Here is a 26,819-nt window from a genome sequence, read left to right as displayed (position 1 = left end):
TCACTTCTTATAGCACAAGAGTATTCCATTCAATTCATATACCATTCTCCATTTGATGGGCACCCCCTCAATTTCCAATTCTTTGCCACCACAAAAAGACCTTCTGCAAATATTTTTGTACATGTGTGTCCTTTCCACTTTTTAAATAATCTTTGGGATACATACTTAGTAGTTGTAGTGCTGGATCAAAGTCTATGCAGTTTTATGGTTCTTTGGGCATAGCTCCAAATTGCTCTCCAGAACGGGTGGAAGAACTCACAACTCTACCAACAACAATGCATTAGTGTTCCAATTTTCCCACATCTTCTCCAACATTTATCATTTACCTTTTTTGTCATATTAGTCAATTAGATAGGTGTGATGTGGTACCTCAGATTTGTTTTGATTTACATTTCTCTTATCAATAGTGATTTAGGGTGTTTCTTCATATGACTATAGATAACGTTAATTTCTTCATCTGAAAATGCCTGTTCATATTCTTTGACCAGCTATCAAGTTGGGAATGACTTGTATTTTTATAAATTTGACTCAGTTCTCTCTGTACATTAGAAATGAGGCCTTTATCAGAAATACTGGCAGTAAAAATTGTTTCCCAGCTTTCTGCTTCCCTCCTAATCTTGGTTGTATTAGTTTTGTTTGTGCAAAAACTTTTATATTTAATAGGATTTAAATTATCCGTTTTGAATTCCATAATGCTCCTTTTCTCTTGTTTGGTCATAAATGCTTCCCTTCTCCATAGATTTGACAAGGAAACTCTTTCTTGCTCCTAATTTGTTTATGGCATCACCCTTTAAGTATAAATCATGTATTCATTTTGATCTTATCTTGGTATACAGCATAAGATGTTGGTCTATGACTAGTTTCTGCTATACTATTTTCCAGTTTTCCCAGTAATTTTTGTAAAATAGTGTGCTCTTACCCCAGAAGCAGGAATCTTTGGGTTTATTAAACATTAGATTACTATAGTCTTGTTTCTTGTGTACCTAACCTATTCCACTGATTCACCACTCTATTTCTCAGTCAATACCAAATGGTTTTGATGATTGCTGCTTAACACTATAATTTTAGATCAGGTACAGCTAGACCACTTTACTTTGCATTTTTTTCATTCGTTCTCTTGATACCCTTGACCTTTTGTTCTTCCAGATGAATTTTGTTATTACTTTTTCTAGCTGTATAAAATAAATTTTTGTCAGTTTGATTGATATGGTACTGAAGAATTAAATTAATTTAGGCAGAATGATCATTTTTATTATACTAGCTCAACCTACATATGAGCAACTGATATTTTTCCCATTATTTAGATCTGACTTTATTTGTGTGAAAAGTGTTTTGTAATTATGTTCATATAATTCCTAGGTTTATCTGATAGGTTCCCAAATATTTTATATTATCTACAGTTATTTTAAATGGAATTTCTCTTTCTATCCCTTGCTGTTTATCTTTGTTGATAATATGTAGAAATACTGATGATTTATGTGAGTTTATTTTATATCCTGCAACTTTGCTGAAGTTGTTAATTGTTTCAAGTATTTTTCTAGTATAATTCTTTAGGATTCTCTATGTATACCATCATATCATATGCAGAGTGATAGCTTTGTTTCCTCATTAGCTATTTTAATTCCTTTGATTTCTTTTCCTCCTGTTATTACTAAAGGTAACATTTCTAGTACAACATTGAACAACAGTGTTGATAATGGACATCCTTGTTTCACCCCTGATCTTATTTGGAAAGCTTCTAGCTTAACCCCATTACATATAATTCTTGTTGATCCTTTTAGATAGATGCTACTTATCGTGTTAAGGGAACACCACTTATTCCTATGCTCTCTAGTGTTTTTAATAGGAATATGTACTGTATTTTGTCAAAAACTTTTCCTGCATGCATTGAGATAATCATATGATTTGTTAGTTTTGTTATTGATATTATGCTGGTAGTTTTCCTAATATTGAACTAGCCCTACATTCCTGATATCAGTCCTACATTTAATATTTAATATTTCTGACTTTCTGCATTGGATTATGAGGTATTTATGTCCTAATACATGATCGGTTTTTGTGTAGGTGCCATGCTGAGAAAAAGGTATCTTCCTTTCTATCCCCATTCAGTTTTCTCTAGAGCTCTGTCATGTCTAACTTTTCTAAAATTCTATTCTCTTCTTGAACTTCTTTCTTGTTTATTTTATGGTTAGATTTATGTAGTTTTCAGAGGGGGAGGCTGGGGTTGCCCACGAATATAGTTTTGTTGTCTATTTCTTCCTGTAAGTCACTTAACTTTTCCACTAAGAATTTGGATGCTATACCACTTGGTGTATATATGTTTAATATGGATATTACTTCATTATCTATGGTACTTTCCAGCAAGATGTAGTTTCTTTCATTATCTCTTTTAATTAGATCTATTTTTGTTTTTGCACTGCATGAGATCAGGATTGCTACCCATGCTTTTCTTACTTCAGCTGAAGCATAATATATTCTGTCCTAGTCTTTCACCTTTACTTTGTGCATATCTCTCTGCTTCAGAAGTGTTTTTTGTAAACAGCACATAGGGAAATTCTCTAATCTATAATGATTTAGAGCAATTTTTCATAAAATTACATATAGTTTTGAATTTTCTTCTAAAAACTGCTAGTTTATATTCTTTGGCCATTTACCAATCGGGGAATGACTCATATTCTTATAAACTTCACAAAGGTCTCCATATATTTAAGATATGAGGATTTTATCAGAGAAACTCTGTATAAAATTTTCCCCAATTTTCTGTCCTCCTAATCTTAGTTACCTTTATAATTTAATGTAATCAAAGTTATCCATTTTACATCTCACAATGCTCACTCTTATTTATTCATAAATTCTTCTCCTGTCCATAAATCAGATAGGTAATATATTCCATGGACAACTAGGTGGCACAGTGAATAAAGCAATGGACTTGGAATCAAGAAGACTCATCTTTACGAGTTCAAATCTATTTTCAGATATTCACTAATTGTGTGACCTTGGGCAAGGCACTCAATTCTGTTTGCTTTTGTTTCCTCATCTATAAAAATCAACTGGAGAAGGATATGGAAAACTACTATAATATCTTTGCCAAGAAATGAGGCCATGAAAAGTCAGACACAACTTAAATGACTGAACAAGGAATATGTTCCTTGTTCTTCTAATTTACTTATGATTTCTCTCTTTATGTCTAGGCCATGTATCCATTTTGACTTTATTTTAATAAATGTTGCAAGATGTTGGTCTATACCTAGTTTCTGCCAGACTGCTTTCCAGTTTTCCTAATAAATTTCACCAACTAGTAAATTCTTATCCCAAAAGCTTAAATCTTTACATTTCACAAACATAAGGTTACTATAATCAACATTAGTCTTTGAAATCTAATTTGTCTTATGTTTATATCTGTTTTATATTTTCCTTTTAATTTCTCCTTCTATTAGATTTCTCTTGCTCTGTGAGACATATAACTCTCCTGCAATTGTTAGATTACTTTTTCATTGTTTTCTATCTGTTCACCTTTGTGAATTTAGATGCTATATACCATTTTATATGAATACACTCAATGGCAGGAATAGTTTTATCTGGTGTATATTAAATTTTATTCCAGTCTTCCATTTTCATTCTGTGAGTAGCTTTATTTTTCAGAAGTGTTATTTATATGGACAAATTTCTAGCTCTTATTTTCTTATCCATTCTCCCATTTTCTTTTTATTGGATTTTAAAATCCAGGTACATTTATAGTTGTAATTCTTGAGTTTACATTTCTTTCCATTTATTTCTTTTGTCTTGATTTCATCTCCTTCTTTCAAGTTAATATTTTGTCCTTGAGATTGATTTTGCTTATAGTAATTTGATACTTGTCTATTTCCACAAGTTTTCCCTCTCACTCCTGATTACTACCTACTCCGAGTTCCTTGAATTAACATAAATTGCTGGTTTGTCTTTTTTTGTCTCTGTCTCCCCAGGTCTTTGACCTTGCCTGTTCCTCAATCACATAAATGTGCTATTTGAAATCTTGCCTTCCCATTCCAGCCATCCCACCACAGACACCATTTTAACCTAAATAGTAATCTTGATGATGCATTTTCCAAGAAGTTTTCTTTAATTATGTCCTTTTCATCATTCCTATATTTTTCTGAAGTATATTGTGTCATAGATGGGACCTGAATATACATATATAATATATGTTATATATAGTGTTTACATGTACATGTATATATAAAGATATGTGTGTGTGTATGTATATATATACAGAGAGAGAGAGAGAGAGAATACAAGGGCAAGGCTTAAGTGACATAATAGATATAAAACACTTTGCAAACCTTAAAGTCACTGATCTCTCTCCTTCTGGGTGTGTGTGTGTGTGTGTGTGTGTGTGTGTCTGTGTGTGTGTGTGTGTCTGTGTCTGTGTCTGTGTGTCTGTGTCTGTGTCTGGGTCTGTGTGTGTCTGTGTACACTAGTAAATGTCATCATTATTACTAGTATTAGCCTAAAGTTACCAGGGCTAAATCTGGTGATGATTTCATTCTCTCCATATTCTATTGCAATTTGCCTGAGCTCAAGCAATGCTTAAAGGAGTAGGTCAGCAAATATTAACAACTGGATTCTCCAGGACAAAAGAAATGTATGTATACACACTTTGAAGTTGGATCTTACTTGTTTTAACTTTTGACAGCAATGGAAATGTATAAAGCAGCTTGACATTATTTGTGGTTCAAACAATGTTAGTTGTCACCAAATTGACTTTACTTTGACTTCACAAATATATGCAGTTTTTCATTGTAGTTTTACGTTGAATTCATTATTGTTGTGCAGTCATTTCAGTTATGATTAACCTTTCATGATCTCATTTGGGGTTGTCTTGGCAAAAATATGAGAGCAATTTGCCACATCCTTCCTAGCTCATTTGACAGATGAGGAAACTGAGGCAAACAGTGTTCAGTAACTTGCCCAGGGTCACCCATCTAGTGAGCATCTGAGGCCAGATTTGAACTCAGGGAGACAAGCCTTTCTGACTTCCGGCCTGGCACTTTATTCACGACTGCCCATGAACTCATTAAAAACATGGAGTCTGCAGCAAAAGTCAATTTGGAAAACCAATCAGTGATTGATAACAGTGGATGAGGATGGTTCTTCTCATTCAGAAAAATTTCATTCTTGGTCCTTGGCTCAAAAAATTATAATAAAACCTTTTTTCTCTCTTATTGTTTTGACCTGATGAGTATGTACTAGTCACATAGCCAGCCAGCTATCCACTCCAGGCCATCTTATCCTCTGTCTGCCACACATAGAGCTGCTCCCCCATCCCTTTCCACCTCTCTTTCCCTGGCTACCTAAAAGTTGTCTAAATGCCTCTAAATGTGGTCTTCCCCTGTAAGAATGTAAGCTCCTTGAGTCAGGAACTGAATTTCTTTTTATACTTGTCCCTAGGACTACGCAAGATATATGACACTTAGTAAGTCCTTGCTAAATGCTTTTTTATCCACCCCTTTCTTCTTTCTTTCTTTTTCCTCTTTCTTCCTTTCTTTCTCCTTTCATTCCTTCATTCACATCTTTTCTGTCTTACTGAACTTATCCAATCCTGATCACCTGGGTCTTGTTCTTGGCTTCTTCTGTTTAGACCACTTCCCTTATTTCCATTCTTGACCCTTTGTTGGTGCCATAAGGCAGTATCGGGCACGTGGAGAGTCCTTAGTTCTATAGATGATGTAGTGCCTGCCAAGTGGTAGGAAGGCATATTTCATTGCACATATTTAAGAATAAAAATCATCTGAGAGTGTCATGCAAAAAGTCAAAAGCTTGCAAGTATATTAAGAACTTATGTTAATTTCCCAGATGAAAGAGAGGCACAGAAATGGCACTCACAAGAAGACTTGATATTATCAACTATAACAGTATGAAATGTGTAATGTTTTAGGCGTATACTTCCCCAAAATGTAAATATCACAGGACAGTAAGTTAGGCATCTATAAGCCCCAGTTCATAATGATCTTTCACTCTCAACCTCAGTACTTTAAGAAAATTAATTTGAAATCTGTTATTGGGTAATTATAATTAACACATTTTATTTTTCAAAAATATTAATGATTAAGAAGATCCATCCCCCTCTTCTTCCAGCAAGTCAAGATTAAAGTTGATTCTTCATTCATGACTTATTATGTGCCAGGCACTAGGCTGAGGGGTGGGAATATCAAAAGAAAGGCAAAACCAAAACAAATCCCAGTCCTTGCTTTTAAGAAGCTTGTGACTGGGGGGAGGAGCCAACATGGTGGAGTAGAAAGACACACATATGCTAGCTCCAAACCCACAGCCCATAAATCACCTGTAAAGAAGAACTCCCAACAAATTCTGGAGCAGCAGAAGCCACAGAACAACGGAGTGGAAGAGATTTCTGTTCCAGAGAGACCTGAAAACTTGACGCGAAAGGTCCGTTGCAAACTGGACCTGGAGCAGAGCCCAGCCCTGCCTTAGCTGCGTGGCACTGAGAGGAGCAGATCCAAGCAGGCTTCAGGGACAGAATCTCCAGTGGCCACACGGGTCCCTCCACCCACAGGTGACAAAGGTCAGTGAGAGAGTCTTTTTGGGTGGCCTAGAGGGGAGTGGGGTGTCTCCATAACTCAGGCCCCCTCGGGAGGCAGCAGCAGAGGCAGCAGTGGATAAGGGCTCCCACAGCAGGCAGGAGCTCAGATCCATTGTTGAAGGTCTCTGCATAAACCCCCTGAGGGAACTGAGCCCCGTGAGGCAGCCCTGCCCCCACCTGAGCCCCTGAACTTAATCTTACACTGAATAGCAGCCACGCCCCTGCACAAAGCCCTGAGGCTGGGGAAGCAGCATTTGAATCTCAGACCCCAAACGCTGGCTGGGCAGATCTGGAGACGTGGTGGGTGTGGGGAGGATGCTCAGAAATCAAGTCACTGGCTGGGAAAATGCCCAGAAAAGGGGAAAAAAAATAAGACTATAGAAGGTTACTTTCTTGGTGAACAGATATTTCCTCCCTTCCTTTCAGATGATGAAGAACAATGCTTACTATCAGGGAAAGACACAGAAATCAAGGTTTCTGTATCCCAGTGCACCCAATGGTCTCAGGCCACAGAAGAGCTCAAAAAGGATTTTGAAAATCAAGTAAGAGAGGTGGAGGAAAAACTGGGAAGAGAAATGAGAGAGATGAAAGAAAAGCATGAGAAGCAGGTGAACACCTTGCTAAAGGAGACCCCAAAAAATGCTGAAGAAAATAACACCTTGAAAAATAGGCTAACTCAACTGGCAAAAGAGGAACGTTCAAAAAGCCAATGAGGAGAAGAATGCTTTCAAAAACAGAATTAGCCAAATGAAAAAGGAGGTTCAAAAGCACACTGAAGAAAATAGTTCTTTCAAAACTAGAATGGAACAGATGGAGGCTAATGACTTTATGAGAAACCAAGAAATCACAAAACAAAACCAAAAGAATGAAAAAATGGAAGATAATGAGAAATATCTCATTGGAAAAACAACTGACCTGGAAAATAGATCCAGGAGAGACAATTTAAAAAGCCATGATCAAAAAAAGACCCTAGACACCATCTTTCATGAAATTATCAAGGAAAACTGCCCTGAGATTCTAGAACCAGAGGGCAAAATAAATATTCAAGGAATCCACAGATCACCTCCTGAAAGAGATTCAAAAAAAGAAACTCCTGGGAACATTGTGGCCAAATTCCAGAGTTCCCTGGTCAAGGAGAAAATATTGTAAGCAGCTAGAAAAAAACAATTCAAGTATTGTGGAAATACAATCAGGATAACACAAGATCTAGCAGCTTCTACATTAAGGGATCGAAGGGTATGGAATATGATATTCTAGAAGTCAAAGGAACTAGGACTAAAACCAAGAATCACCTACCCAGCAAAACTGAGTATAATACTTCAGGGGAAAAATGGTCCTTCAATGAAATTGAAAGGGGAACTTTCAAGCATTCTTGATGAAAAGACCAGAGCTGAAAAGAAAATTTGACTTTCAAACACAAGAATGAAGAGAAGCATGAAAAGGTAAACAGCAAAGAGAAGTCATAAGGGACTTACTAAAGTTGAACTGTTTACATTCCTACATGGAAAGACAATATTTGTAACTCTTGAAACTTTTCAGTATGAGGGTAGTGGGTGGAATTACATACATACACACACACACACACACAGAGCACAGAGTGAATTGAATAGGATGGGATCATATCTTTTAAAAATTGAAATTAAGTGGTGAGAGAGAAATATATTGGGAGGAAAAAGGGAGAAATGGAATGGAGCAAATTATCTCTCATAAAAGAGGCAAGCAAAAGACTTATTAGTGGAGGGATAAAGAGGGGAGGTGAGAGAAAAACATGAAGTCTACTCTCATCACATTCCACTAAAGGAAGGAATAAAATGCACACTCATTTTGGTATGAAAACCTATCTTACAATACAGGAAAGTGGGGGATAAGGGGATAAGCAGGGTGGGGGGGATGATGGAAGGGAGGGCATGAGGAGGAGGGAGCAATTTGAAGTCAACACTCTTGGGGAGGGACAGGTTCAAAAGAGAGAATAGAAGCAGTGGGGGGCAGGATAGGATGCAGGCAAATATAGTTAGTGTTATACAACATGACTATTATGGAAGTCATTTGCAAAACTACACAGATATGGCCTATATTGAATTTCTTGCCTTCCAAAGGGAATGGGTGGGGAGGGAGGGATGAGGAGAAGTTGGAACTCAAAGTTTTAGGAACAACTGTTGAGTACTGTTCTTGTATACAACTAGGAAATAAGAAATACAGGCAATGGGGTATAGAAAGTTATCTGGCCCTACAGGACAAAAGAGAAGATGGGTACAAGGGAAGGGAGGGATGATAGAAGAGAGGGCAGATTGGTGATAGGGACAATTAGAATGCTTGGTGTTTTGGGGTGGGGGGGAGGGGACAAATGAGGAGAAAATTTGGAACCCAAAATTTTGTGAAAATGTATGTTAAAAGTTAAATAAATAAATAAATAATAAATAAATATATATATTAAAAAAGAAGCTTGTGACTGAAGCTCACAGTCATGTACTACCTCATTACCCTTTAGGTTTGTACCCTTCAACTCTTCTCTGTTATTCTCATCATAGGAATCATTTGTATAGGAAGAGTTATATTGATCTAGACTAGGGGTTCTTAACCATTTTACTAAGCTCCCCTGTAGCAGTCTGATGAAGCTTATGGACCCCCTTCTTAGTCAGTCAATAAACATTTTATTAAGTACTTACACTGTGTCCTCTGCTAAGGGCTAAGAATATAAAGAAAGTTTTACAAAGACTACAAAGAAATACAGTCCCTGCTGTCAAGGACCTTATCGTCTAATGAGGGACATAACATGATAACAACTATGTACCAACAAGTTATAAACAGGATAAATTGGAAATAAAAATAGAGGGAAGACACTAAAAGGGACTAAGATTGGGAAAGAATAGTTCCAAAAGATTGAATTTTAGGTGGCCCATGAAGGGATCCAGGGAAGTCAGGAACTGGAAATTAGGTATCCCAGGCATGGGAGATCTATAGCCAGTGAAAATGCCGGGAAGGGGGAGATAAGAGCGCCTTTCTCAAGGAACACTAAGAAAACCAGTGTCACAGAATAAATGATGGATTGATGGATTATAAGATGTAAGTAGACTAAAGGTGAGGAGGAGAAGGTTATGACATGCTCTGAATAACACACCATTTTATATGTGATCCTTCTGATCATATAGAGGCACTGGAGTTTGTTGAGGAGAGAGGTGAGATGATCAGACCTGTGCTTTAGGAAGATCATTTTGACATCTAAGTGAAGGATGAACTGGAGTAGAGAGAGAGAGTCTAATCAGCAAACATTGGAGTACTCTAGACATAAGGTGGTGAGGGTCTCATAACAGTAAGGTGGCACAGTCAGAAGAGAGAAGGAACATATGTAAAAGATGTTTTGATGGGAACATCTCCAGATTTGGTACTAAGATAGAGACAGTAAGAGTGAAGAGTCATTAATGACACCAAGATTGTGATCCTGGGGACTAGGAGGATAGGGGTGCCATTAATAGCAAAGAGAAATTAGAAAAAAGGGAGGATTTAGGGGGAATGCTGAGCTCAGTTTTGGACATGGCCAGTCAATAAGATAATCAATTAGAGATGTTTAAAATGTATTTGGAGATATGAGACTGGAGGTCAACAGAGAGGTTTAGTACCAGATAAATAGATTTGAGGATCATCAGCAGAGATATGATAATTAAATCCATGGAAACTGCTTAAATCACTAAGTGAAATTATATATAGAGAAAAGGGAAGACAGTTCAGGACAGAATTTTGTGGGGCACCCAAGATTAGTGAGCAAGAGTTAAATAATGATCCAAAAAAGGAGACTGAGGAGTGATCATCTATGTAGGAGGAGTACTAGGATAGGATAGTGTCAGAAAAACCTAGAAGGAAGAAAGAATTGAAAAGAAGAGGGTGATTAACAGTGGTAAAGGCTATGGATAAGGACTGAGAAAGGGCCATTAGATTCAGCAATGAGGGGATCATGGATAACTTTGGAGTGCAGTTTCAATTGAATGGTGAGGTCAGAAGGCAGAATCTAGAGAACTTAGAGAGATTGAAAGGAGAGAAAATGGAGGCACTGGTAAGCAGCTTAGCCACAAAGGAGGAGAGATATGAGCTGATAACCATGGGGTCACAGAGGTTTTTAGCAGATGAAGAGAAATGGGGCATGTTTATTGACAGTCAGGAAGGAGCCAGTAGATAGGTAAAGGCTGAAGATAAAAATGCAGAATGGAAAGAATAGAAAGGACAGTGATGGTGGAGAATAAAGCTTTTAAATGCACAAAATACACAGGTTTACAAAGGAAAACATTATGTTGAAAAGTTAATAAATATTTTTCTAAATCAAGTTCGTAGACTCCAGGTTAAGAACTGATTTGAACACTAGAATCACTGGGTAAAATATACCTTTCATATAGTTTCCTCAAGGCCACTTTGACTTCCTTGTTTCTCAAGCTGTAGATAATAGGATTTAACATGGGAGTGACAATACAGAAGAGGACAGAGACCAGGATATCCACATCCAGAGAGTAGCCTGAGCTGGGCTGATCATAGTTGATGTTAGAAGTTCCATAGTAGATGACCACCACAGTAAGGTGAGAAGCACAGGTGGAGAAGGCTTTTTGCCGTCCCTGAGCAGACTGGATTTTCAAGATGGCAGAGATAATGAGAATATAGGACACAGCAGTGAAGAGGCAGGGGCTCAGACCAATGGTGGCACTGGATATATAGAGTGCAACCTCATTGACCAATGTGTCTGAACAAGAGAGCTTTAGAAGCAGGGGGATATCACAGAGAAAATGGCTGATCTGGTTAGGACCACACAAAGTGAGAGTTGTAGTGAGACCTGTGTGTGTCAAAGAATTCACTAACCCACACAACCAGGACCCAGTTGCCAAGTAGGCACAGATCCTCTTGCTCATGAGAACTGGGTAACGTAATGGATAGCAAATGGCTACAAATCTGTCATAAGCCATAGCAGCCAACAGGACACACTCAGAACCTGCAAAAGTAACAAGGAAGAAGACCTGGGCAAGGCAGCCTTCATAGGTAATGGTCTTCTTCTCTTGGAAGAAATTCACCAGCATGATGGGGACAGTGGTGGAGGTATAGCAGATGTCCAGGAAGGACAAGTTGCTGAGGAAATAATACATAGGAGTATGAAGAAGAGGGTTGATTCTGATTGCTGTTAATATGAGAAGGTTACCCAAAAGAGTTACTAGGTATATAATCAAAAATATCAGGAAGAACAATCCCTGCAGTTGTGGGTGGTTGGAAAACCCCAGGAAGATGAATTCAGTGACATCTGTTTGGTTTCCCCTTTCCTTAATGTCCTTCATAGCTGAAATGAAAATAGAAGATATCATTGTTTAGGGGAGAAGAGAGTTAACCCCTTGCTCTGTCTCATCTCACTTTACCACACTACTGGCTACAGGAATCAATGGGATGTACTTAACCCAGAACAGAGAGAGCCCAGGAAGGACAAAGATGGACAAACACATACTCATATCAATGGTTGTTGTCTTTAGAACCAAAATGACATTACTATGTTAGAGTCAAGTTATAATGTGTCTGAATGTTGCTAATCAGACCAATAGGAGCTCAGAATGCTCTACCACAGGTCTAGCACAAATAGTCCATGAGAACATTTGGGGTGGATTCTCTAAATTTGTGCATTTCATGTTTCTTTTGAACTGCTACAATCTGCTTTGCTTAAAGAGCACAGAGAGCACCTTCTTTGATGTGGGTATACCATAGGCAGGTTTTGGTCAGTGTCTCCCATGGCATACAATAGATTCCAAAGTTCTTCAGAGAGACCTTGAGAATGGGAGACTTATATAAATATCAAAGGACAGCCACTAAAGGGAGGAGCCATGACTTGAACTGGAATCCTCAACTTATGTTTTTAGAGTTCTGTCTCTTTCCTCAATTGCTTCATTGATACTCACTGATCCCTCTGCACTGAGTTCAGTGATGGAGCATCTGCTACTTTATACAAAAGCTCTGTGAGTATGACATTCATTCAGTCAGCTAATAAGCATTTATTAAGTGCCTACTATGTGCCAAGCACTGAGATAAATAGTAAAAAAGAAAGACTGTTCATCCTGCTTTCATTCATTCATTTCATTTGCTTTCATTCCCTGTGTCTGACCCCACGGTCACATAGGTAGTAAACATCTGAGGTGAAATTTGATGTACATTCAGTCTACCTGACTCCAAGCTAACATTATACTCACTAGGCCACCTTAGACAGGTCACAACACCCCAGGCTTCACTGGATAGAGCCTCAATGTGACATGCATACTCAGTGATACATTATGAGGGCATGTGGAACAAAAGCCAACACACACATTTGTCATTACATTGTCATGTTTCCCATAAGTCTCTTATCAAGGGTAAAGATATCCAATCTCTTCAGAACTCATTTTCATAGAGGAAACTGATGCAAATACACTAAGGGGATGGGGGAGGGGAAGGCACAAGATTGAGAAGAGGTGATCCTGGGGTGGAACAGTAATCAGAGAAGAAAATAGGAAAGGGAAGCAAAGAGAAATCAAGAAAGTGAATTAATTGCAAACTCTCTCTCCTTAGAAAATTTTGCCCACAGTTGGCTCTGTCTGCATGTATAAGCTCAAACCACAATGGGGCTTGCTTTTTTTAACAATCATACTAAAAGAAATTCATCCTTTCAAAGTAGTCACCTTAAGGATCTTTAGGCTTATGCTTTATATATTCTTGATATTTTGAGGCACCTCGGTGGTGCAATGTATAGAGTGCTGGGCCTGACATCAGGAAGACCTGAATTCAAATTGAGATTAAGAAACTTTCTAATTATGTGACCTTGGGGAAGTCACTTAACCTCTAACTCACTTTCTTCAATTGTGAAATCAAAATTATAACAGCACTTACCTGGCAGGGCTGTTGTGAAAATCCAGACTTAAAAAAAATTCCCTTAGGTCAGTGGCTACAACAAAGTAGGCACTTCATAAAATCATGTTTCCTTCCCTTTTCCAATGATGCTGACATTATTCAAAACTTCTAGGTCACTTGTCTTTGGGAATTACCTCCTGCATCTCCAGCATTGCTTTGAAACTCCTTGATGATGACAAATCTTCATTCTTTGAGGGTGGGTTTAGTTTGGGGGAACCACTGAAGATCATTCAAACCTGTAGGTGATGAAGCTGGATTATGAAAGAATGAGACTGAGTTTCTTGTGTGGCTCATAAACTGACCCTGAAGGGAAATGGCACCATGTAGCCTTTAGAACCACAGGGCCAAGTATCCCTCAGACCTCCCTGATTGGGAATGCAAACATATAATCTTGTGTCGCTGGCTTTGACATTCTATGCTCATGATCTCCCTCATTGGAGTGAATAATAAAATGTTATGAGTATTGTACTTATGCTTCTTTAAAGGATATAATTAGGTAATATCCTATAGGAAGGAAGCTGTCTCCTGGTGAATGAAATGCAAATGCTAAGGTAATACTGCCCTGCTCACTGCATCATCTCACATCATTTGAGATGAATCCAAACTTTGGACAGATCTATCAGAATTGTTAGAGAGAGATGACCTTTGTCCACTCTTCAGAGTGGACCATCCACTGCTGGAAACAAATTTGACTTTATCCCACCTGGATCTGAAATGAGAGGGTCAGATCCAAACAAATGCTTGAGAGGGCAGGTGAGCTCACTGATGAGGCAGGACAGAAGCTGTGCTGTGATTATAAAGGTGGTTCTCAAGTTGTTTAGGTCTGTGACCTCTTTGTACTTCAAGAGAATATAACAACATAGGAATGGCCACACTGGGTCCAATTAATAGCTGATTCAGCCAAATCCTGTTGACCACAAACACCTAAAAGGAAGTACCATGGGAGAGTATTTTGTGCACTCTGATTTCAATTTAAGAGTTGCTAATGAGGTATACGCCAGCTTGATCTGGTTCTCTGAGAAAAGGAAGTAACAGTCCTGATCTCACCACATATGGAGAACGGTTCAGGACATTTCATTTTATAGAGTCTCCTAGAAGCCTACATTTAGAACCTGAAGAGAGCTGGAGATCTACTAGCCTGATTCCTTTATTTTGTGGAGGAGGAAACTGGTATTCAGAGAGGTTAACAATTTTACCCAAGGTTGCACAGCTAGAAAGCAGCAGATCTGATCCCAGATCCTCTGATACCACGGTCAGGCCTATTTCTCATATTCCATGCTATTTCTCTAAGCCTCGGTTTTAGAACTATCACATTTTCTTAGTTCTCCCCCCTTTCTAAGCACTTCTTCTGTATTCTTTACAGACCTCTGAAGGAAGGTTTCCCTCAAAGGTCTGACTTTGACTTACTTCTCTTCTTTATCTACTCTCCCTCCCTTGAAAATCTCATTCAGTCCTTTGACTTCAACCTGTATCTGGAATCCTGAATCTACCTTGTTAAGTTTCTCCAAAGAAATGAAAAAGGGAACAATAGATGAGGAATGCAAATGTACTGGAGGGAAAGACAATCTGGAAAAGAGAAACAAAACCCAATAACACTGAGAGATCTGTGTACATAATGCATGAATTGCATAAAAGTAAAACATATTGATCTTGAGGACAAAACTTGAATAGACAACTTAAGTATCATAGGCCAGTGTGAGAAACATGACAAGTTAAAAACTGTGAGCATCATCATGCAACACATAACACCCCTAGAACTTTTGAATAAGGAAAATATGTGTGTTTGTACTTCATTACTGAAGAAGACCATGCCATTAGAGAAATGATGACATGAGTTGCACTTGACTTTGTTTTGAATGAGGAAGGGCTGTGCAGGTTACCAGCCTCACTTCTCCTCCAGAGCCATCTGAATCCAGTGACCAGATATTCATCAGGATAACTGGAGATGACCTAGGATGAGGCAACTGGGGTTAAGTGACTTGCCCAAGGTCACACAGCTAGTGAGTGTGAAGTGTCTGAGGTGAGATTTGGACTCGGTCCTCCTGACTCCTGCGCTGGTGCTCTAGCCACTGCACCACCTAGCTGCCCCTTATATGGAAAATAAAGCACCAATGGAAAGAATTCATAGATCGCCTTCAGAAAAACAACAATCAAAAACAATCCTAGACTTCAAACTCCAAGATACCTAGTGATTAAATTCAACAATTCTAATGGCAAGCAGCAAATTCTGCAAGCCACCAAGAGAAATACTTATAATATAAAGGAAAGGAAATTCAAATAGCCCTTAGGCTAAAACCTTATTCTGCTTCTCTTCCTGTATACCCCACGTGGGAGGGGCAGCTAGGTTGTGCAGTGGATAGAGCACCAGTGCAGGAGTCAGGAGGACCGAGTCCAAATCTCACCTCAGACACTTCACACTCACTAGCTGTGTGACCTTGGGCAAGTCACTTAACACAAATTGCCTCATCCTGGGTCATCTCCAGTCATCCTGATGAATATCTGGTCACTGGATGCAGATGACTCTGCAGGAGAAGTGAGGCTGGTGACCTGCACAGCCCTCCCTCACTCAAAACAAAGTCAAGTGCAAGTCATGTCATTATTTCTCTAATGGCAAGGTCTTCAGCAGTGAAGGACAAACACGCGTGCGCACACACACAGTCTGCCACTTGAAAGGTTTCACTAGTTAGTACCCTTCATTCCCTTACATGCTTCACTTTCACTGTTAATCACCTGTAATTATTTATTCCTGTATAACCTTCAGCATCTGATTTCACTGCTCTTCCACCTGGAAGAGTGTCAGTGAAGAAAATCATGAAACCCTGATTCTTTCAGCCACTGAGAGCCTAGGTTACAACCCCTGATTCTAGACAGTATCTCTATTTTACCTCATTCACTTTATGTTATTTCCCACAGCATCAGCTCCAACTTCTTCCTTCCTTCTGAACTTCATTCTCACAAATGATGACTTTGCCATTTTCTGGGTATGTAATAATGGTGATTCCTTTTGTGTATGAGTTGTACAAGATAGTTATTGAGGTCCCTCCTAATGCTCAAATTCTGCCATTCTGCCTCCTTCTTCACTGAGATTGAGGACATCATACACAGCCCTCAGACAACCAGTCTCCCTTTCTTTAACACTTCTCAGCATCCCTCCACTTGTTTTCTTCTACTTCTGTCTTCCCTCAGAATAAGAGGCATCTCCTCTCCTTACCAAGTCTTATTCTTCTCCCTGAGCTTTTGAACCTGTTATCTGCTCCCTCCTTCAGGACCTTACTACAGCAACAATTCTCTCTTTCAAGCACCATCAATGTTTCCTTCCTCTCTTTGTACAGACATGCCAAGTCTTCCCAATTCTAAAACTTAAACCCAAACAACAAAAAAGTTCACTTAATCTTATGAAGCTGCCATCTTGAAACTTTTCCCTTCTTATTGCTAACCTTCTTTGTAAAAGTCTCCCCTAAATGTCTCCCCTTCCTCCCAAACCCATCCTCTCCTCAACCCCCTAGTACTGGGCTTCCATCCCCATCTCCCTATTGAGACCATCTCCTCAAGGACCATCAGTGATTCTTGCTTTCAGACCATCTGGCCTTTCTTTCAGTCCTTATCCTCTCTGAATTCTCCCCTGCTCTTAATTCTCTCCCTCCTATTACATGTCATTGGATCTACTTCTTTGGCTTTAAATCCAAGGCAGCCAGGTATCACAGTGGAGAATGTGCCAGACATGGAATCGTCAAGATCTGAGTTCAAATCCAGCTTCAGACACTTATTATCTGTGTGACCTTGGGTAGTTGTTTACCTTTTGTTTGCCCTTGTTCAATTGTAAAATAGGAATAATAATAGGACTTAATATGGAGGGTGTGTGTGAGGATAAAACGAGAGAATAAATGTCAAGTGTTTGGCACAGTGCCTGGCACTATACAAATAGTATTTAAATGCTAGCTAGTATGATTATTTTACCTATCACATTCTGTTAGTACTGCACCTGCCTTTCTGATCACTCCTTCTGTATCCCTTATAGACCTTTGAAAAAGGGGAGTCCAGAAGGGTCTGCTCCTGGTCACTTCTCTCTCTATTCCCTCTCTCTTGAAAATATCATTCAACCCTAGGGGTTTGACCATGCTACTGACTCTGCCACCTTTCTATGCAGTCTTGACCTTCCATTTAGCTTCCAGACATAATTCTAAAAGAAACATTCTTTGACGATTCTGTCAGGGTGGGGAACCTGTGGCCTTGAGGCCACATGTGTCCTTCTAGGAACTTGGTTCCAGCCTTTTGACTGAGTCCAAGTTTTATAGAACAAATCCTTTTACTAAGGGGATTTGGTCTGTGAAATTTGAATTCAGTCAAAGGGCTGAACTTGAGGACCTAGAGGGCCACATGCAGCTAAGGGCCCCACGTTCCCTACCCCTGTGTCCAGCCCATCTGGCTTCCATCTCATCTCTGTTCTCTCCTTCACTGCTAGATTTCTTGGAAAAGTTGCTTATGCCCATGCTTTAACTTCTAGATTTTTCTAAGACATCAGCACTGCGTTGTCACACCTCCATTTCAAACATGACATTCCCAAACCAGGTACTCTTCTCCGAAAGAGGGAGCTGAGGGTGAAATCGAGTGCTTTCCCGAAGATCACACAGGTAGGAGTTGGCCAGACTCAGATTCAAATCCCATCAGAGCAACGTGCTACGGATCAGATATTTTAGAGTGAATGGAGGCAGGAAGTGGAGTGGGAGGAGCACTTGACCGTGAGACAGAAGACCTGGATTCTGGTTTTCCATTTAAGCATCAGGTAGTCTAGCATAAATCATCTTTAACCCTTTGGGTATGAGTTTAATCATTTATGAAACAAAATGGAGGTTGGATGAGATGATGTCTAAGGTTCTTTCCAATTCGAATACTTCTTTGGTTGTTTGGGGGTGCCCTTGATAAGGGCCATGTTCCCTTTTCTAAAATATTCCTGTAGCTCACATTGTCATCTAGAGACAGTAAATTGCCTTCTGGTTAAGAGGGATCACCTGCTGAGATCTAGGCAGTTGGGGCAGGTTTGCAGGCTTGGGTAGGAAAGCAGACCAGGGAAGATCTACAGACAAAGAGCATATTCATCAATAAACCTGTGTCTGGAACTTCTGGTTTGATGGAATTATTGGCTCCAGGGGTGGATTGATGGGAACAGCAGCCTGTGGCTTTATTTGATTAATCTTCTATTCTCTCGCACCTTTCTTGGGAAATAACCCCCGTGCATTCCTCTCTGAAACATCTCCCAAATTTGTCCTTCCCATTCTCCCTGATGTTCCCATGACTCCTTCAAGCCCTCACCACCAAGTTCCTGCCTGCACTATTGTAGCAGCCCCAAAGCAGGTCTTCCTCCCCCTGTTCTCTGCTCCCTCCAAAGCATCCCCCATGCTGGGCAGCCTCATATTTCTAATGCACTGATTATTCACCTCCACCATCCATAACAGCAATACAATGATATTTTGCAGAATTGACTGATTGTTGTTTTTTTAAAATTAAATTGACCAGATGTATTTACCTTAAAGAAGTCCTGCTGAAAATAAATTTTTTGACCCTCATGACTCTTGGGTTTCACCTGTGATGAGAACTTTGTTTTGCCCATGGATTCCCTAAGATAAAGAATTAAATGATTTTAGGAAACTCAGAAAAAGTTGAGATGTTTCATGTTAATTAAAGAAATATAACATACCTCCTGTATTGGACTTTGTCCTTTACAAACAAAATGAAAGAAAACAGATGAAAGAAACTACATGCAAAACACAAAAGAGAAGTTGTGGTTTCTTGAATGGGAAGAAAATGGATTTCATGAGCATGACTGAAAAGCTCCTGCTTTAGTCTTGAGAACAGAGGTGGAGTCAGCCTGTGGCAGTGAGCTGCTGCTCCTCTGTCTGCAGTGACAGGACTTGGGCTTTTCAGGTCCTCCTCTGCTGGCTGCTCTAAGTTCTTGCTTCAACTCAGGGGTTACTCCTGTGTGAAATCAGGGACATCAGCTTGAAGAGTTCCAGGTTATAAACCAGGTTATTTCCTCTTAATCTGGTCAATCCCTAGAGGCCAGAGCAGGCTTTAGTCCCTGAGGTTATTTTCTTGAGTCTCTGGACTAGCTCCTCTTTAGTGCCTCAAGCAATGAAGCTTTCTTTTTCCCCCAGGGTCAGAGGCTCACACAAAGTTTAAGAGCAAAGGGACCCTGAGAATCATCTCTTTGGAGCCTTACTGGACTTATTTCCTTCTCAATATTTCTGATCTTCACTTACTATATAATTCTGCCATAGGGAACTTAAATAAAGATTTATTAAGTGTCAATTGTCTATACCACACCAGACTATGCACTGAGAGAAGTTCCTGCCCTCGTGAACCTTACAATCCTATTTGTACAGATACCTACAGCATTTGGGGCTCTCTTTCACCTGTGAACTCCCATGACTGCTACCTCCAGTTTGGAGGCATATCATGAGTGTGGGTCAACATTCACTCAAAATCAGAGTTCATGATCCTTTCTTGATATGTTTCTTTCATGAGCCAATCAGAAGAAAAATTATTTTAAAGCATAGGACATGTAATTCAACAGCACAGCAAAGTAAGTCTCCCCGCATAAATCAGGGGACCCTCTCCTAAAGGGAACCAGACTACCTGTGGGAAAGAGGGTAAATACAGGATTATGAATGGATGGGCATATAGGTAAGGCACATGAATGGGCAGAGAAGACACAAGAGATGCATTTGTGGATGGAGCAGACAAGGCAAGGACAAATGGTGACACTGACACTGACACTGCTCATTTTTCCTGTGAAATGCCCCTGATATTCTCTGGTGATGTCTCTGGGAAGGTTGCTTTATTCACTGAACTGGGGGACTCTTCTGCTTGCTTTTAGGCCCTTTCAGGTCCTCTGCTTCTCTCTGTTATTCTTAGGTCCTATTGGAGGGATTTCAGGGGTGGCAAATCTGCTGTCTGGAGGCCACTTGTGGCCCTCTAGGTCCTCAAGTGCAAACTTCACAGAACAAATCCCCTTAACAAAAGGATTTGTTCTGTAAAACTTGGATTCAGTCAACAATCCACACCTGGAAGGCCTCATGTGGCCTCGAGGCCAGAGGTTCCCCATCCTTGGGATAATCATTTCTTGTCTCCATGCTTGTACAAAGAGCGCTCCCCCACGCCTTCATCTCCACCCCCTGTCTTCCCTGGCTTCCTTGAAGACTCACCTCAATTCCCACCTTCTGCAAGAGGCAGGTGGAGGTTAGATGCTTGGGCAGAAATGGATACTTATAGATTGAGATATCTGAGGGAAACTTTTTAACAGTTACAGATCCAATCAACTTGAAGACAGGAAGGGAAGAAGGAAGGAGGGAAGGAGGGAGAGAGGAAGGTGGCTAATGAGAAGAAGAGATATTTTTTCCATTACTGTCATATTTTATTATTGCAAAGTAGTATCCTCTTGGGGAGATGGACAGAGCTGGGATGTCATCAAGGACATTTGTGAAAATGCAGTAGGAGTCGAAGACAATGCATGGGTTTGCTTACAGTCATCTGATACTTACCTATTTCCACAGGCTCTCAGTTCCCTCACTCCTGATTACCTTCTCTCCAGATTTCCTTCAATTAACTTGAATTGTTGTTTGTTTTTTCGTCTACACCTCCCCAGATCTTTGACCTTGCTTCTTCCTCAGTCAGATAAAAGTGCTATTTGAAATCTTGTTTTCCAACGCCAGCACCACAACCAACATTTTCATTTAAATAATATTCTTTTGTGATGCTTTGTTTTAAGAAGTTTTCATTTATTATGTCCTCAACATATTTATACTTTTCTGAATTGCCTTGTGTCATAGATGGGACATAAATATATATATACATACATATAAAATATAGTTTATTTATATACATGTGTATACATATATACACATGTATATACATATATGCATAAAAATCACATTTACATAAATACATTGTGAGGAGGGGGAAAAAGAGAGAGAATACAAGGGCAAGGCTTAAGTGAGATAATGCATATAAAATACCTTGCCAACCTTAAAGCATACATACACTCATGTACATAAATATACATGTATACGTGCCACTTATCATCATCATCATCATTACTATTATTAGCTGACAGTTGCCACTCCAAGTCTGGTATTGATTTCATTCTAGTTTTTTGCACCCCCTGAACTCAAGCAATGTTTAAAAGAATTTGCTAGAGAATATAATCAACCAGATTCTCCAGGGGAAAAAATGTATTTACACACTTTAAAGTTTAATTTTACTTGTTTCAACTTTTTAAAGAAACAGAAGAATATAAAGCAACTTGACATTACTTGTGATTCAAAGAATGTTAGTTGTCACCAAATTGACTTGACAATGGTATAAATTTTACAAACAAGTGCTGTTTTTCCTGGTAGTTTTATGATAAATTCATTGTTGTTATTCAGTTGTTTTAGTTGTGGTTGATTCTTCATGACTTCATATAGGATTTTCTTGGCGAAGAAATGAGTGGTTTGCCCTTTCCTTCTCCAGCTCGTTTGACAGATGATGAAAATGAGACAAAGAGGGTTATGTGACTTTCCCAGAGTCACACAGCTAGTAAATGTTTGAGGCTGGATTACAACTCAGGTGTTCCTGATGGCAGGCCCAATGATCTGTCTACTGGGCCACCTAACAGCCCATGAATTCATTAAGAAACACCAAATCTGCAGCAAAAACTCATTTTCATAGCCATTCAGTGTTTGATAATAAGGGTTGAGGATGGTTCTTATTCATAAAAATTTCATTCTTGGCTCTTAGTACAAAAAAATCATAATAAAACTTTATTCTCTCTTCTAGTGTTGACATGATGGGGGTATGCACTGGTTATCTAGCCATCCAACTTTCTAATTCAGGCCACCTTATCATCTCCCTGCCACTTTTATAACTAGTCGTTTCCCACCCCAAGCTCTTTCCACCTCTCTTTCCCTAGCTACCACTTGCCTATACATGCTGTTTTCCCTTGTAAAAATGTAAGTTCCTTGAAAGCAAGAACTATTTTTCTTTTTATATTTGTCTCCAGAAACAAGCAAAATGTGTTACACATAGCAAGTCTGTGCTAGATGTCTTTTCATTCATTCATTTCTTTCTTCCTTCCATCTTTCCTTCCATCCCTCTTTTGTAGCTCTTCTGTCTTACTTAGTTTATCCAATTATGTTCACCTGGGTCCTGTTCCTGGCATCTCCTGTTTTGACCTAGTTCCTTGTTGTCCATCTTGACCCATCTTTGGTGCCATAAAATAGTGTATGTCTCATGGAGAATCCTTAGTTCTGTAGATAACATAGTGCCAGCCCAGTGGTAGGAAGGCAATTGTATGGCACATTTTAAAAGATATTTTATTGTAATTCTACTAGGATAAAAATCATCTGAAAGTGTCATGTAATAAGTCTAAAGCTTTCAAGCATATTCACAACCTATGTTAATTTCCCAGATCAAAGAGAAATACAGAAATGGTGCTCACCAGAAAACTTGGTAGTGTAGAACTATAACAGTATGAAATGTGTAATATTTTAGACATACAGATTTTCCAAATTGTAAATATCACAGGACGGTTTGTTGGGCATCCACAAGCCTCCAGTTAGTAGGGATCTTTCACCCTCAACCTCAGTACTTTTAAAAAATTAATTTAACATTTGTTATTAGGTAATTATAATTATTTAACCCATTCCACTTTTCCAAAATTTGAATTATTAAGAAGATCCCCCTTTTCCTCCAATATATCAAGATTAAAGTTGCTTCTTCATTAATGACTGAGCAGGTACCAAGCAATATGCTAAGGGCTGGAAATATCAAAAGAAAGGCAAAACCAAAATAAATTCCAGCCCTTGCTCTCAAGAAGCTTCTACTTGAAGTTTACAGTCATGTATTATTGTATAACCCTCTAGGTTTGTACCCCTTCAACTCTTCTCTGTTATTCCCACCATAGGAATCATTTATATGGGAAGAGTCATATTAATCTAGACTAGGGGTTCTTAACCAGTTTATGTGGCATGGACCTCTCTGGCAGTCTGATGAAGCCTATGGACTCCCTTCTTAGTCAATCAGTAAACATTTTATTAAGCACTTAATATGTGTGCTCTGCTAGATGTTGAGAATATAAAGACAGTTTTACCAAGGATACAAAGAAAGACCCTGTTCTCAAGGACCCTGTAGTCTAAAGAGGGATACAACCTGAAAACAACCTTGCACAAACAAGGTATAAACAGGATAAACTGGAATTTTTTTTAATGGAAGACATTGGAATGGAGATTGGGAAAGGCTTATTGCAGAAGGTAGGCTTTTAGTTGAATCACAAAGAGATCCAAGGAAGGCAGAAAGTGGAAATAAGGTGAGAAAGGATTCCAGGCATGGAGGAATCTATAGCCAGTGACAATGCTGGAAGTAGGGTGATGAGTGTCTTTCTTAAGGAACAATAAGAAGACCAGTGTCACTGAATCACTGGGTATTTGTTGAAGTATAAGAAGTAAGAAGTCTAAAGGTAGCCATCCCAGAGCAGAGAGGTGGGAGAGGGAAAAAATTCATAGTTACTTTATTTAAAAGGAATAGCAAGTTGTATACAATAGGTTTTCAGTTTCATGTGCAGTAATCCTTTTGTTACAATATTTCATGGAAATGCTTTTTTATTCCAAAATTAAAAATAAAAGAGTAAAGATGAGCAGGAGAAGGTTATGACATGCTCTGAATAAAAAACCATTGTATATGTGATCCTTGAGATGATAGGCAGCCACTGGAGATTGTTGAGTAGGGGGGTGAGATGGTCAGACCTGTGCTTTAGGAAGATCACTTTGACATCTGAATGAAGGACAGACTGGAGTAGAGAAAGAGAGACCAATCAGCAAACTTTGGAGTGGTCCAGACATACATAAGGTGGTAAGTGTCTGGTATCAGTAAGGGGGCAGAGTCAAAGGAGAGAAGGAATGTATGCAAGAGATGTTATGATGGGAACATCTTCAGGGTTTGCAACAGATTAGATATAGGCAGCAAGAGTGAGGAGTCATGAGTAAGATCTAGATTGTGATTCTATAGACAAGGAGAATATGGTTACCATCAAAGAGAAGTTAGGGAGAAAGAAGGGTTTAGGGGGAAAGCTGAATTCAATTTTGGACATATTGAGTTTAAGAAATCTATGGGACATCCAGTTCAAGATATCCAACAGGAATCCTGGATGTTAGCAGAGAAGTTCAGTTCGAGAGAAATAGATTTGAGTATCATCAGCAGAGATGATAATTGAATCCATGTAGCAGATGACATTACCAAGTGGAATACTATAGAGAGAAAAGGGAAGATCATTCAGGACAGAACACTGTGGGGCACCCAAGGCAGGATCTAAATAATGATCTAGCACAGAAGATAGAGTAGGAAAGATCACCTAGGCAGGAGAAACATTAGGAGAAGATAGTGTCAGGAAAACGTAGAAAGAAGGAAAAGAAGGTGATCACAGTGGAAAAGTCTGCAGATGAGGACTGAGAAAAGGCCATTAGACTGAGCAAATACAGGATCATGGATAACTTTGGAGAGAGTAGTTTCAGTGAAATGATGAGGTCAGAAGGTAGATTCTAGAGAATTTAGAAACATGAAAAGGAAAGGAAATGGAGGCAGTGGTTTTAGATAGCCTGTGCAAACAGTCTAGCCACAAAGCAGGAGAGATATGAGTTGATAACTCTTGTGTTACAGAAGATTTTTTTGCTGATGAAGAGAAATGAGGTATGTTTGTTGAAAGTGAAGAAGCAACTAGTAGATAGGTAAAGAGTGAAGATAAAAATGGAGACTGGAAAGAATAGAACATACTCTATGATAGTAGAGAGTAAAGTTGTTAAGTACGTCAATTGCATAAGATTACAAAGGAAACCAATTACATTGAAAATAGTTAATTTTTTTTTAGACCACATTCATGGATTCCAGGTTAAGAATGGATTTGAACACTTGAATCACTGGGTAAAATATACCCTTCACATAATTTCCTCAAGGCACCTTTGACTTCCTTGTTTCTCAGGCTGTAGATGATAGGATTTAACATGGGGGTGACAATACAGAAAAGGACAGAGACCAGGATGACCATATCTAGGGAATACCCTGATCTGGGCCGGTCATAGTTGAAGTTTATGGTTCCATAGTAGAGCACCACCACAGTGAGGTGAGAAGCACAGGTGGAGAAGGCTTTTTTCCGCCCTTGAGTAGACTGGATTTTCAAGATGGCAGAGATAATAAGCATGTAGGATATAGCAGTGAAGAGGCAGGGGCTCAGACCAAAGATTGCACTGGTTACATAGACTGCAGCCTCATTGGCTGAAGTATCTGAGCAGGAGAGCTTCAGGATTAGGGGGATATCACAGAGAAAATGGCTGATCTGGTTAGGACCACACAAAGTGAGAGTTGCCATGAGGACTGTGTGTGTCAGAGAATTCACTATCCCACACAACCAGGACCCAGCTGCTAAGTAGGCACAGACCCTCTTGCTCATGAGAACTGGGTAACGTAATGGATGGCAAATGGCTATAAATCTGTCATAAGCCATAGCAGCTAACAGGACACACTCAGCACCTGCAAAAGTAATAAGGAAGAAGACCTGGGACAGGCAGCCTTCATAGGTAATGGTCTTCTTCTCTCGGAAAAAGTTCACTAGCATGATGGGGATAGTGGTGGAAGTATAGCAGATGTCCATGAAGGACAAGTTGCTGAGGAAATAGTACATAGGAGTATGAAGAACAGGATTGATTCTGATTGCTGTTAATATGAGAAGGTTCCCTAGGAGAGTTACCAGGTATACTATTAAAAATATCAGGAAGAACAATCCCTGCAGTTGTGGGTGGTTGGAAAACCCCAAGAAGATGAATTCAGTGACAACTGTTTGGTTTCCCCTTTCTTTAATGTCCTTCATAGCTGAAATAAAAATAAAAGATATTATTGTTTGGGAGAGTACAGAGTTAACACTTTCCTCTATCTCACCTCACTTTGCCACACTATTGGCTACTGGAATCGATGGGAAGTACTTTACCCAGAACAGAGAGGGCACTCAGGAAGGACAAAGATGGACAAACACATACTCATATGAGGTTAGCAACCCAAGGGAGGAACCTTGGCTTGACTGGGATTCTCAACTCACGAATTTCGAGTTCTTTCTCACTAGATTGCACAGGTCCGGTTGGCTTTGACCTTCTATGCTCATGATCTCCCTCATTGGATTGAATAATGGAATGTCATGAGTATTACACTTGTGCTTTTTTTAAAGGATGTAATTAGGTGATAGCCTGTAGGAACCAAATGAAATGCAAACACTAAAGTAATACAGCCCTGCTTACTGCATCATCTCATTCACATTATTTAAGATGAA

General features: G+C 39.3%; 2 protein-coding genes across 2 annotated transcripts; both read right to left on the bottom strand.

Annotated features, from left to right (window-relative positions):
- Window positions 1-10,908: 10,908 nt before the first annotated feature.
- Window positions 10,909-11,891, bottom strand: LOC140523935 (olfactory receptor 5V1-like). The gene has a single exon (XM_072638497.1). The coding sequence runs from the start codon at window positions 11,881-11,883 to the stop codon at window positions 10,909-10,911; it is 975 nt and encodes a 324-aa protein (XP_072494598.1). The 5' UTR covers window positions 11,884-11,891.
- Window positions 11,892-25,391: 13,500 nt separating this feature from the next.
- On the bottom strand, window positions 25,392-26,366 carry LOC140523933 (olfactory receptor 5V1-like). Its single transcript, XM_072638496.1, has one exon. The coding sequence runs from the start codon at window positions 26,364-26,366 to the stop codon at window positions 25,392-25,394; it is 975 nt and encodes a 324-aa protein (XP_072494597.1).
- Between the last annotated feature and the right edge of the window lie 453 nt (window positions 26,367-26,819).

Source organism: Notamacropus eugenii, chromosome 2 (assembly GCF_028372415.1).
Source record: "Notamacropus eugenii isolate mMacEug1 chromosome 2, mMacEug1.pri_v2, whole genome shotgun sequence".
Lineage (NCBI taxonomy): Eukaryota > Metazoa > Chordata > Mammalia > Diprotodontia > Macropodidae > Notamacropus > Notamacropus eugenii.
This window is presented reverse-complemented; position numbering and strand designations above follow the sequence as displayed.